Source organism: Rhincodon typus, chromosome 15 (assembly GCF_021869965.1).
Source record: "Rhincodon typus isolate 14 chromosome 15, sRhiTyp1.1, whole genome shotgun sequence".
Lineage (NCBI taxonomy): Eukaryota > Metazoa > Chordata > Chondrichthyes > Orectolobiformes > Rhincodontidae > Rhincodon > Rhincodon typus.
Window position 1 is genome coordinate 45,249,383 of NC_063346.1, and position 13,021 is coordinate 45,262,403.

The window sequence follows — 13,021 nt, forward strand, 5'->3', positions numbered from 1 at the left end:
TCAATCTATTTGGTCTTGGCTGAGCTATTATCAGAAAGAGTCTGTTGTTTGGTAATTTAAAAATATATATTTTGATGTTAAAATGATGCCAGTAACTGATCAATGTGTTTGAGTTATCAGTGAATCTAGCTTCTTTACAGAAAACTAGCCCTGTCCTAAATAAATAACTGAAGCAGGAATACAAGCTTACTTTCTCCCATGTCGCAATAACACCATTGACTCTGCCATGTGCAAAGCTTTAATGACATTAGTGGTGTTCTTAGAGTGGCAGTCTATTGTGTTATGCACTCAAGCTAACATTTTGAATTTTTTTTCTCCACAGATCTGAACTATTGGTAACCAACTGTGAGATCAGTGTTATCATATTGAGGTCGATTTGAAAATGTATGCCTTTAAAGATGCACTTTTTTACAATCATGTTTTTCAATGCTCTTTAGCAATAGTTCCACAGTTACACGTTGTTTTGAAGAAAAATGTGTGCTTGTGTGTATTTCAAATTTCCAGGTTTATATTTGGTGTTTTAAATAAAATTGAATGATAATTTAGAGGTGATTTTAAACTGGAATTTTTATGCTGTTTCTTACCCATGGTATTTTACTCTATTTTAACCATTGTTCTAATTGTGTGACCCCATTGAGGCAACTGATCATCTCTATTTTTCCCCACTCTCCCCAATAAACTTGTAAGACGTTTATCTATAGGTAAACTATTTAAATTGTCAGCAAGCTCTTACATGAGCTAGATTTCTTTCTGCAAACAGAAAACTGTTGCAGTAATCAAAGAATTTTGACAGTTTATGTCTTTATTAAAATTGGCTGTGATAACTCTTTGGCTGTTAACTAACAACATGAGATCAAAATGTCTCATTGAATATAATCTATTTAAGTTGAATCGAGTTTATCTGAATGTACTTGATGGAAAAACACAGGTCTAGCAGCATCTGTGGAGAGAAAACAGAGTTAACATTTCAGGTCCAGTGACCTTTCTTCAGAACTCCAATTCTGAAGAACGGTGTTGTTAACTCGGTCAGACCTGCTGTGTTTTTCCAGAAATTTCTGAGTTTTTTAATACTTTGTGAAGACTGTTTTAATGTGACAAATTGCTTGTGCTGTGAAGTTTGTCTAATTGCTGGCTTCCAAACAGTTTCAAATTTAATCCATTTGGTTTTGGTTGGGGTTATTTGCCATTAATAATTAGATAACTGTAAAGTTGTAACTTGTTGGCATGTGTTTGACGAAAGAGAATGATAACTTGAATGTGAAAGGATGACAGCTCAAATCCCCTAGAACAGTTACTACCCTTATGAGTTCTGTTAGGGATCCAACAGCTCTGATCAAGTCTTCTGGAATTTGGGAGAGCTCGTGTATATTTTCAGTACTTCTATCCAAGGGCACCTGAAGTCAACATCTCCGAGATAAAATAGTTCAGCCTAAAAAAATCTAAATTAAGTTAGAGCAGATGACAGAGAGGATTGTAAATATAAGGTTAACAGACCTTCTAATGCATACAAAACACATTTTTAATGAGGACCACCCATTGATGTCAGGAGGTTTATGATTGCTGGCATTATGGCATTGCTGGTTTGGCATTTAAAACATGCTCTTGTTGCACCATATCTGTGATTTGTTATAAAGGCTGGTCCTTTATTTGGTGAGATATTATACTCTTTTCTTTCTAAGTAAAACCAGTTTTTTGCTAGCTCAGTGATTATGCTATGTGATAATTCACATTAAGTAAATTTCTAGACTCCTTCTCAATATTATGTTGACTGTAACTTGGGGTTATAGCAGATTTTGTGAATTTATTAATGACTTCAGCATTACTGGCTTTTCAGCTCTGCAGGATCCAAGTGTTATTCCAACTTAGATTGCTGGAATGCAGTCTTCTCGTTATCTATTACCATTTAGGTAAAAGTAACATTGTCCCAGAGGAACATAGGGCACCTCTCTAATCAGCGATAGACAACTGGTGGTAGTTTAACCTGGAGTCGCCACACTTCTAACGAAGGAGGGATTGAGAAGGGGAGACCTTCAAGTTAACCTCAGCCAATTGACTGAACAGCTGTTTGGCAATGCAGAAATATGCTAACAGTACGGAATTTTCCACAGGATATTGCACTATAAATCAAGCCCTGCTACTCCCCAGGTCTTACCAAATATTAACTTTTTTAAGGTAAGCATATTTACCTGACTTTCAGACCAAGATTGGAAGAAAGCACAGACCAGATTTCTGCAGTAAACAAGAATTTTCGTTGTAAGTAATTGGACTATAGCTACGAATAAGTAGATAGAAATCATTGGCATAAAACATTAGCTAAATCTCTAATTCCTTTATAAAATCTTCCTTAAAGGGCACAGACACATGGGGAAAATAGATTATAGGCAGAGATTTAAAAAAAAATCTGGAATGTCATTTTTGGTCATCATCGCTTCCTGATTCCAAATTTCAAATGGTCCTCCTTCTACTCGCTAGGCCTCTGGTGTTCAGTTGTCTTTCTCCCAAAGCTTCCACTGGTTTACGAGAAGTATAGACAACTGATTTACTTGGAAAGTGTCTCTGATTTATCAATTGAAACGTCTCAGCTCTTGATAATTGGTTTTCTTCAAGTTTAACCTGAGGTTTTACTGCAGAGAACAGGCAACTTCTGCTGGGGAGAACACCAGCGCATCCTTCTCTATATCTCTCTCTCTAACTTGTATTTAGTTCCAACCTGCTGAATTAGCTGAGAACCAATTAGCTTTAATTGTAGTTGACAATAGTTATTGAGTTCCATGTTGTGACATTAGAATTAGGTTAATTGTGACATGTACTCAAGTATAAAGTACAGGAGTATGGTGAAATGTGTACAGTGTTGCCACACAAGGTGCCATCTTAAGTACAAAGAACCTGGGTACAAATCTTAGGTACTAAAATAGATTAGGTACAAAAATAGAGAAATGGAGAAAAGCTAAAAGTTCTACATTACAGTTCTTCATAGTATAAATTAGGAAGATAAAGAAATAAAGTTAGAAGATAAATGTTAAGTCCTTCTATAGCCTGTAGACTCTCCATGTTGTGAGCTGTCTACACATGGTCTCGCTTTCCCGACACTATTGGGCTCAAGATCTGCGACAGGCTGACCGCACTGGGCCCCAGTCCACCTGCCGCTTTGCTCTGACCCTGTGACTGTGCAGCCAAATTGGTGTATACTTTTCTTATTTATAAACAGTTCTTTTTCCTTGCAATGTACAGTTAAGGACACAAAAATGAAAAGATATGAGTCTCAAGTAATAGATTTTATTGTAGGATTTGTCTTGTGCAATGCACTTGAGACAAGTCCTGTGAGAAATTGTAAGTGTTCTTTTTGATTATATTTTTAGTTTTTCTAATTGGTCTTATTTCAAGCATCTGATTTGACATTTGTACCCAAACTTGGTAGACCCATGCAGATTTCACAAGAACGCTAAACACAGCTCCATGCTGATGACACATAAAGGCTAACACACCAGGGGCACTAGTGACTATGTTGTCTCCTGCATACTACTGTTAAAGATGGGAGTCAAGCCAAACCACATGATAGTATCCTATAAGCATCACTTGAAAGAAACATCACAACTGAAAATTGCAACCACAAATTTGCAACCTGCATGTTTTCACCTTGTTACAGAGAAAAGCTTGCATTACAAATCTCAAGATCAGCAATTCACTGAAAGAACATAGTTATTTAATTGCTCCACAATGAGGCAAGCAACTAATACAGTGGCTTCTCTGGGTATCAATAAATGATAAGGGGCTAGAGTTTCAATGTTTTAAAGCAAATATAAATTCATGGTAGAGTCAGAGTCATACAGCATGGAAACAGACCGTTTGGTCCAACTAGTCCATGCTGACCATGTTGCCAAACTAATCTGGTCCCACTTGCCTGCATTTGGCCTATATCCCTCCAAGCCTTTCCTGTTCACTTACTTATCCAATTGTATTTTAAATGTTGTAACTGTACTTGCGTCCACCAGTTCCTCTGGCAGTTCATTCCACACATGAATCGCACTCTGTATTTTTTTTTAAAAAGTTGCACCGTGTATTCTTTTAAAAACTTTCTCCTCTCACCTTAAAAATATGCCTCTTAATTTTGAACTCACCCACCCTTTGGAAAAGACCCTTGCTATTCACCTTAGTCATGCCCCTCACGATTTTATAAATGTCTATAAAGTCAGCCCTCAACCTCCCATGCTCCAGTGAAAAAAGTGCCAGTCTATTTTTATAATTCAAACCTCCATTCCTGGCAAATCTCTTCTGAATCCTCTCCAATTTAATAGTATCCTTTTCTATAGCAGGGTGACCAGGGCGCGCACTATTGCAGAAGACGCCTCACCAACATCTGTACAGCCTCAACTTGACATCCAAACTTCTGTACTCAACGGTCTGAGCAACAAAGGCAAGTGTGATAAATGCCACCTTAACCACCCTATATACCTGTGGTGTAACTTTCACAGATCTATGTACCTGAATCCCTATGTCTCTCTTTGTTCTACAACACTACCCAGGGCCCTACCATCATTTGTATAAGTCGTGCCCTTGATTGTTTTTAACAAAATGCAATACTTCACATTTATCCAAATTAAACTCCATCTGCCACTCCTCAGCCCATTGACCTAATTGATCAAGATCTCTTTGTAATCTTAGATAATCTTGTTCACTGTCCACTATGCCACCAATTTTGGTGTCATCCACAAACTTACTAACCATGCCTCCTATATTCTCAACTAAACCGTTTACAAAAATGACAAACAAAAGTGGACCCAGCACAGATTCCTGTGGAATGTCAATGGTCACTGGCCTCCTGCCCAAAAAATAATCCTCCACCATCGCCCTCTGTCTCCTGCCATCAAGCCAATTTTTTATCCAATTGGCAAGCTCACCCTGAATTCCATGTGATCTAGCTTTACCAATTAGTCGATCATGCATAACTTTGTCAAAGGCTTTTCTAATGTCCATGTAAACAACGTTTACCACTCTGTCCTCAACAGTTTTCTTTGTTACTGCCTCAAAAAACTGAATCAAGTGTACCAGACATGATTTCCCTCAGAAAATCATGCCACCTATCCCTATTCAGTCCATTCCTCTCCAAATGCACGTAAATCCTATCTTTCAGAATTACCTCCAATAATTTCCCCACCACCGATGTCAGCTCACAGGTCTATAATTCCTAAGTTTTTCCTTGCAGCCTTTCTTAAATAAAGGCACAACGTTAGTCATGCTCCAGTTGTCCAGCATCCCACCTGTGGTTATAGACCATACAAATATTTCTAGTAGGGGCCTTGTAATTTCTTCCCTAACTTTCCATGATGTCCTGGAATACACTTAATCAGATCCTGGAGATTTATTCACCTTTGTTTTCTTAAGACATCCAGCACATGATCCTCTGGAAGTGATGGCTCCTTAGAATTCAAAATGCCACCATTTGTGGACAGTGCATTTTTTTTCTCTTTTATCAGCTGTTAACCAGCTAGATGGAGTCTTATTGTTGCAGAAAATGAATGAAGGCAGAACTCAATTTGTAGAGCTAAAGAACGGCCTTTGTTGAGTTTAACAATGTATTAAAAATTCTTACATAAGATTTTTATCTGAATGTGTACATCAGAATCCAGGATGGATCACAACTGTGCCAAAGCAACAGTGTGTTCTTTCCACAGAATATGGAGAGAGAACTGGAAATACATTCCATGTAAGCTCCACTATTTGTGATGATTATTTCAAACTTATGGGTACAACAAGACAATAGGATAGCAGTAGACGTTTGTGAGTAATTCCCAAACATTATATATTGGTTCCTGTGAAAGACCAAAAAGTGTGAAGCTGAGTGGCCACCACCAAGGCAATGAGCATATAACTGTAACAATGAGTGCACAGCACCAGCCATAATGAAGTGAAGGGACATGCTGAGACAAAACCATCTATGGAATACATACTATCTATTGTTTATGGACTTATCAAAACTCAAAATTCATCGACTCACTGTCTCCAATCCATAAACATAAGAGCTTTAAGGAAATCAATTTACAGTAACTAGGTATGGATTGCCATTATTGATTCCCTATTGTCTAGTAAGGACGTCCAATTTCAATTCATTTATGTGGATAATGGAAGTATTAATCAGGTGGTCACATGATTGAAACTTACTTCAGATAACCAAGCTTGCCTACTCCCAAGAACCAGAACGAACAAACCAGTCTGGAAGCAAACAGCACAGAAGATCCACAATGTAAATCTCCCTGTTCCCACCTTCTTATTAAAACAAGTTCAAACTCTGTCTGCTGTTTTTGACTGTGTATGTGACAAGGGCAGAAATACTTTTGAAGGATTCATCCCAGCATTTAAAAAAACCAAGAAATGGAGACGCTGGAACTCTGAAACAAAAACAGAAATTGATGGAGAAATTCAACAAGACTTCAGCGTTTGTAGAGAGATGAAGGATCACTGGATGAAAGCATTGACTTTACCTTCTCTCCGCAAACATTGCGAGACCTTTTAAGTTTCTCCAGCAATTTCAGTAATTGTTTAAAATCAGCACCTGCAATCTCCAAAAAGAGCCAATAAATCATTATTCTACATTGTTAAGCCATCTTGACAGTGAGCAATAGAGCCACCCCATTTACTTTGATCCAAGTCATCAACCTAGGAAAACCATAGCATTTTATTCTTTAAAACCTTAAAAAAAATCATTTAATTTGTGCTTGTACTCTACAATGTACTATTATGTGTGAACTTGAGTGCATGTGAATATTTGTCTTTTTATTAATTTTTGCTTTGACTGGATTAAGCACAATAAAAACTATGCTCTTTTCATCTTTAAAAAAAATTAAAACCTATTAGTTTGTGTCTTTACATTGATTGTGTATATCCTTTTTAAAAAACATAGGGCAATCAAGTAAGGAGTGGGGAGCATGCTATCCATATTCACCCGATCGTAACACGTGGAAAATGACAGTGAATTTGAGAAAACCATAGAAATAGGATTTGTGCATCTAAAATAAATATCTAGATCTGATAGTTCACAGAAAAAATAAATGCTCATAACCATTCAGGTCAGGAAGAAGGTGAAAAATCAGGCCATAACCATAAATCTGAAGCTAAAACTTTATGCTGAAACACTGAATAACATTGTCCAACTCCTATAAGAAGCTCATGCCTGAAAGTTTGAAAGAAAATGATTACCCCAAGAAAGATGGTCTAAAACCAAGTAATCATGCTGATGGTATACAATGGAATTGAATTAGAGAAGTGTACAAAGAAAATGACATTAGTTGTACAATCTACATCACCAAAACAGATCCTACTATCCTGGGGTTGAGCAGTTGATGAGCTGTGATTGATCTTTTATACCATGAACTGAAGGTGATAGCAGAGTTTGAAAGTTAATAAATCCATTTAAAAGCATTCCCTAATCACAAGCAAGAAAGATTGCGTCTGTTTGTATCCAAAGTGTTTTAAAGAACAATTGCATGCTTTGAAGATTTTGAGTACCACATCAGTATGGATCCAGCAAGGATCTCCACATGAATTACCAAAAGACAAAAAGGAAAGGTTGAAAGAGAGCTTCAAGAAATGGAGGAAAAGAAAGATTGCTGCAGTTACTGAACCTACCAATTAGGTAAATTCCATTAGGGTGAGAGAAGTAAAATGGATGGCGATGAATTTGCCTGGAACCCAAAGATTTTTAATCAAACAATGAAAAGTCATCTCTGCCCTGTTCCAACACTTCAGTAGATCGCACACAGTGGCAGGGCAAAAACCTTCAGCAAGCTTGATGCTAAAAATGGTTACTGGAACGTGAAGGTTGATGAAGAATATTCACTGTTGGCAACATGCAGCAAAGATTTTGGATGGTACAAATTACTTATACCTTTTGGCTTTAAAGTGAGCCAGAATGTGTTCCAGGGAAAGTAGAATGAGACATAGAGATAGTAGAATGAGGTATAGAAGGTGCAGCTGATTCTATCCAGCTCAGTGTAATATACAAAAAGACCATGGCTGCAATCCGGAACAAAAACAAAGTTGCTGGAGAAGCTCAGGAGGTCTGGCAGCATCTGTGAAGCAAAAAACAGAGTTAACGTTTTGGCTCTGGTGACCTTTCCTCCGAACTAAGGAAGGTTCACCGGACCAGAAATGTTAACTCTGTTTTTTCCTTCACAGATGCTGCCAGACCTGCTGAGCTTTTCCAACAACTTTGTTGTTCCTGATTTACAGCATCTGTAGTTCTTTCTGTTTTTATGGCTACAATCTGTATGGACTTACAATTTAGGAACAGGAGTAGGCATTTGGCCTCAATCCTGTGCCATTGTTCAAAAGATCATGACTGATTGTGACCTAAATTCGATGTTCCCACTGACTGCAATAACTTTTGACTTCTTTGTCAATAAGAATGTATTAAAATTATGTTTTAAAATTATTCAGTGACTCTGCTTCCATTGCTTATTCCCCACTCTTCGAGAGGAAATTCTTTTCAAATCCATCTTTAATGGAAGAGGCTCCTTATTTTTAAACTGGGTCCCCTAGTTCTATTACTTCCTACAATGGAAATATCCTTTCAGCATCCAGAAGCCATGGAGAGAACCAGGAAAGCTGGGATCAAGCTAAACGCAGACAAATAGATTGTGAAGGTGATGGAATCTGAGTTTTTCAGAATGGTACACAAACCTGATGGTATGAAGCAGAGTCCTGAAAAAGTGACAGTGATGTCTGAGATGGAAGCTCCCAAGAGACGAGGTCAGAGAGGTTTCCTTGGCTTGATTTGTTACATGCCTAACGTGTCACAACAAACCTATAAGAGTGACCAGAGAAAACGTTGACTAACAATGTGTCAGAGTCATATGAGCAGATTTTTATGCAAACTCATCGAAATTGTGTACATGTGGAGACGTGTACATAAAGAAACCTGTCACTTTAAGTAAATGCTTCTACTAAATGACTGAGAGAAGTGAAGACCTAAGCCATGAAATGAAGGCACAACATTATACTACCTGAGCGATACAATGAATAATGTGACTGAGAAAAGAAAAAACCTGTGAAAAACTTTTGAAATGTTAATTTTAATTATAAAAGTTATTCTTCTTTAGATCTAATATGAAAAAGAAAATTGGAGCAACTATATTGATATATAGAGGCCTTCTGGTTTTTAAAAGGAATAGAGATTTTGGCCGAGATTTTCCACTGGTCAGACAGTCATTGTTCCAGCATAGGTGGAATTTGCACTTAGTTTGAAGTTTTCAAACACAATTGCATAAAGTTTTGTTTTCAGAGGAGGTAATTGTTTGGTAAATTTTAATCTAGATTCCTTAAAACGCCAACATTCTGCTCATTTTTATGCAAATTAATTTTAATGAAAGATGACATTAAAAAACCCAGAGAAAAATCAAGGGGTTAAAATTGTATCAGAGTTAGTAGGAATTTCTGAAGGGTCCAGGCCCAAAACGTCAGCCTTCCTGCTCCTACGATGCTGCTTGGCCTGCTGTGTTCATCCAGCTCTACACCTTGTTATCTCAGAGAAAAATCAAAACAGTTTTTCCAAAGTAACAATGTGAGCAATGACTAAATATTTTAGATCAACAAATAAAACACTTAAAGAATTAATATTCAGCACAGAAAGGGGTAACATAGTTACACAGAAGAGACAAACAGAACTGGCACGAAGTTATACTTTTAATAATTTCTATTTAGTAATCACTCGTTAATCTCTCTCAGGTCTGTTGATGTCAAACCTCACCTACTGTAATGTATTGTTGATGCACAGCTCCGATCTTGCAGCAGCACAGGAGTTTTAAGATATTCAGATGTCCAGGTTCACTAGATAGTTCATTCTGCTGCCCCACCCTCTATAATCATTAGTAATGAAAACTGTGAGGACATAAAAACAACTACTAGATCATCTGCTAATTATTTATGTTTGTATGTCATGATAATCTAATTACAGGTAGTTGACAAATCCTGTTTAGCAAAGCCTAGGTGAAAACCACACTGATTTACAATAATGAAAAGTCACATCAAGAAGACACTGCTGAAACCTTTCTTATATTTATGGGGTTGTAAATTCTCTGATTCACTGATCTGTGACATATAAAAATCAATGACCTATTCCTGTCAGTCAAAGACAATTGGTTTGTACATTACATCAACATGAAGATGCAGCGAGAAAGAAAGAAAACCAGAACAATTGCTGTAGGTTTTCATCCTGCTCAGAATTATCTAAGATAAAATAAAAATGGACTAAACTATTTAAACTGTGCCAAAGTTTTAAGAATTTTCAATGATAAATTTTAAACTATGTTTGGTTTTCTGTAATATAACATCATGCATGGATAATTTATCTCCTGTCTTTGTCATCATAGCCCTTTCACACTCACCTAAAAATTTATCAAATTTATACTTTGAATAAATAAGCTGTACAAAGAAATTTGAACTCAAAAACCCCCAGTTATGATACATTCATTGATCTTGGACTTTAATATTGATGTAGCAATGGCCCTCAATATCCTTTGGTTGGGCACCTGTTCCTGATTACTCTCCAGTTGTCCCTTGTCGGAAATGCATTTTTCTATAATAAGTTGAAGATGTATTAGGCTTAAATACAAAGCCTCTGGTTGCTTAATTACTCACCAAAACTTCTCATTGTAACAGTTATTAACAAATAGTTAACAGGGAGTCAGTGCTTTTAGCAATGAAAAAGAAAGAAACAAGAGTTGCAGATAATTGGATATGAGAAAATTGTTAGAAAGAAAATAAGTGTAGCATTTTCCCCTATTGATTGCAGTAATGACTTTAACAGAAAGCCAAAATTCAAACTGCTTTGTCTGAACTGAACACATCCTTTCTTTAGCCACTTTAGCAATGTTTTATTGCATAGAGTCGTAGAGTTGTACAGCACAGAAACACCTTTCGGTCCGACTTGTCCAGGCCGACCAGATATCCTAAATTAATCTAGTCCTGTTTGCCAGCATTTGGCCCATATCCCTGTAAACCCTGCCTATTCATTTACCCATCCAGGTGCATTTGAAATGTTATTGTACCAGGCTCCATCATCTCCTCAAGCAGCTCATTCCACACATGCACAACCCTCAGCGTGAAAAAGTTGCTCCTTAGGTCCCTTTTAAATCTTCCCCTCTCACCTTAAACCTATGCCCTCTAGTTTTGGACTCCCCTACCCAAGGGCTAGTCATGCTATCCATGCTCCTCATGATTTTATAAACCTTTATGAGGTCACCCCTCAGCTTCCAATGCTCCAGAGAAAATAGCCCCACCCTATTCAGCCTCTCCCTATAGCACAAACTCTCCAACCCTGGCACCATCCTTGTAGATCATTTCTGAACCCTTTGAAGTTTCACAACATTCTTTCTATAGCAGGGAGACCAGAATTGCACGCAGTATTCCAAAAGTGGCCTAACCAATGTTCTGTACAGCTGCAACGTGACCTCCCAACTCTTATACTCAATGCACTAACCAATAAAAGCAAGCATACCAGATGCCTTCTTCACTATCCTATCCATTTGTAACTCCACTTTCAAGGAACTATGTTCTTGCACTTCAAGATCTCTTTGTTCAGAAACATCTCCCAGAACCTTACCATGAAGTTTATAAGTCCTGCCCTAATTTGCCTTTCCAAAGTGAAGCACCTCACATTTATCTAAATTAAACTTCCATCTGCCACTGTTCAGTCCATTGGCCCCTCTGATCAAGGTCCCATTGTACTGTGAGGTAACCTTCTTTGCTGTCCACTACAACATCAATTTTGGTGTCATCTGCAAACTTACTAACCGTACCTCCTATGTTCACATCCAAATCATTTATATAAATGACAAAAAGCAGTGGACCCAATACCGATCCTTGTGGCACACCCTGTGGTCACAGGTCTCCAGTCTGAAAAGCAACGCTCCATCCTCTATGTTCTACCTTTGGGCTAGTTCTGTATCCAACTAGCTAATTCTCCCTCTATTCCATGTACTCTAACCTTGCTAACCAGTCTACCATAAAGAACCTTGTCAAATGCCTTACAGAAGTCAATATAGACCCTGTCCAATGCTCTGCCCTCATTAATCTTCTTTGTTACTTCTTCAAAAAACTCAATCAAGTTAGCATATGTGACCAATACATCTTATCACATTATTGTTCAAAACTATAAGATTAGTACAGCAATCACCTGGAGTGAATGAAATATTCTTTCCATAATACTTGCCAACAATACAAGAAGAAGAAACATACATTTCCTTAGCATTTTAAGAGTATCATGAAATATCTATCTGTAGTGCCCCACAGATTGATGAACATTACACATTTCCCTGTGGAGAAAATTCTTGACCACATGTATAGTCAACAGTACACAACTTTTTAACACAACTCTAGTAAGAAGAAGAATGTGATGCTATCTGTGTTCAGCTTAAGGCATTTACATTGATAATTGATATTGATACCACATGGATCATTGTGGATATTCTGACTACAGGTTCTCATTTTCCAAGGCCACTTTTTTGTCATTATTTCAAGAGAGAATTTGTTAAAATAATTATTTGTAATGTTAGTTTTTTTCAAAGGTGTCACAAGATGAAATGTGGTTAACATGACAGTGGAAGTTGTTTGCCCTAAACTGTAGAGAAAAGCAAAGTGGATGGAAGTTTCCGGGAAATCGAGCTATGCTACACCTGGGAATACCTGACAGTGACTCTGGATCTCTAAAACAAAATATTCCATTCTCCAGCATTCATTCACTTTAATGGTATTGTGGGTCTACCTACAGCACATGGACAGCAGCAGGTCAAGAAGGGAGCTCACCACAACCTTCTTACGGACAACTACAGGTGAGCAATGAATGCTGGCCAGCCAGCAGCACCCATGTCCTGCGAGAGAATTTTTTAAATGACCACAAAATTGAAAAGTACTTTTTTTAGAAAAGTGTAACCACTTCATTAATATTATAATTCTAAAGAGCAGGTTCTCCACTGATCAGTTTTATGTTCAAAATGAATATAATTTTCTTTGAAAGTAAATCTTCCTC

General features: G+C 37.4%; 1 protein-coding gene across 3 annotated transcripts in view; it reads left to right on the top strand.

The window, feature by feature from the left end:
- LOC109919579 (VRK serine/threonine kinase 3) overlaps nucleotides 1-6,838 on the top strand; it is a 49,844-nt gene extending 43,006 nt beyond the window's left edge. For all 3 annotated transcript variants that reach the window (XM_020519629.2, XM_048605625.1, XM_020519620.2), the window contains exon 14: nucleotides 323-6,838. In XM_020519629.2, the coding sequence (XP_020375218.1) occupies nucleotides 323-328 (6 nt within the window). In that variant the 3' untranslated portion in view covers nucleotides 329-6,838. The remainder of the gene's footprint in view (nucleotides 1-322) is intronic.
- Nucleotides 6,839-13,021: the final 6,183 nt, after the last annotated feature.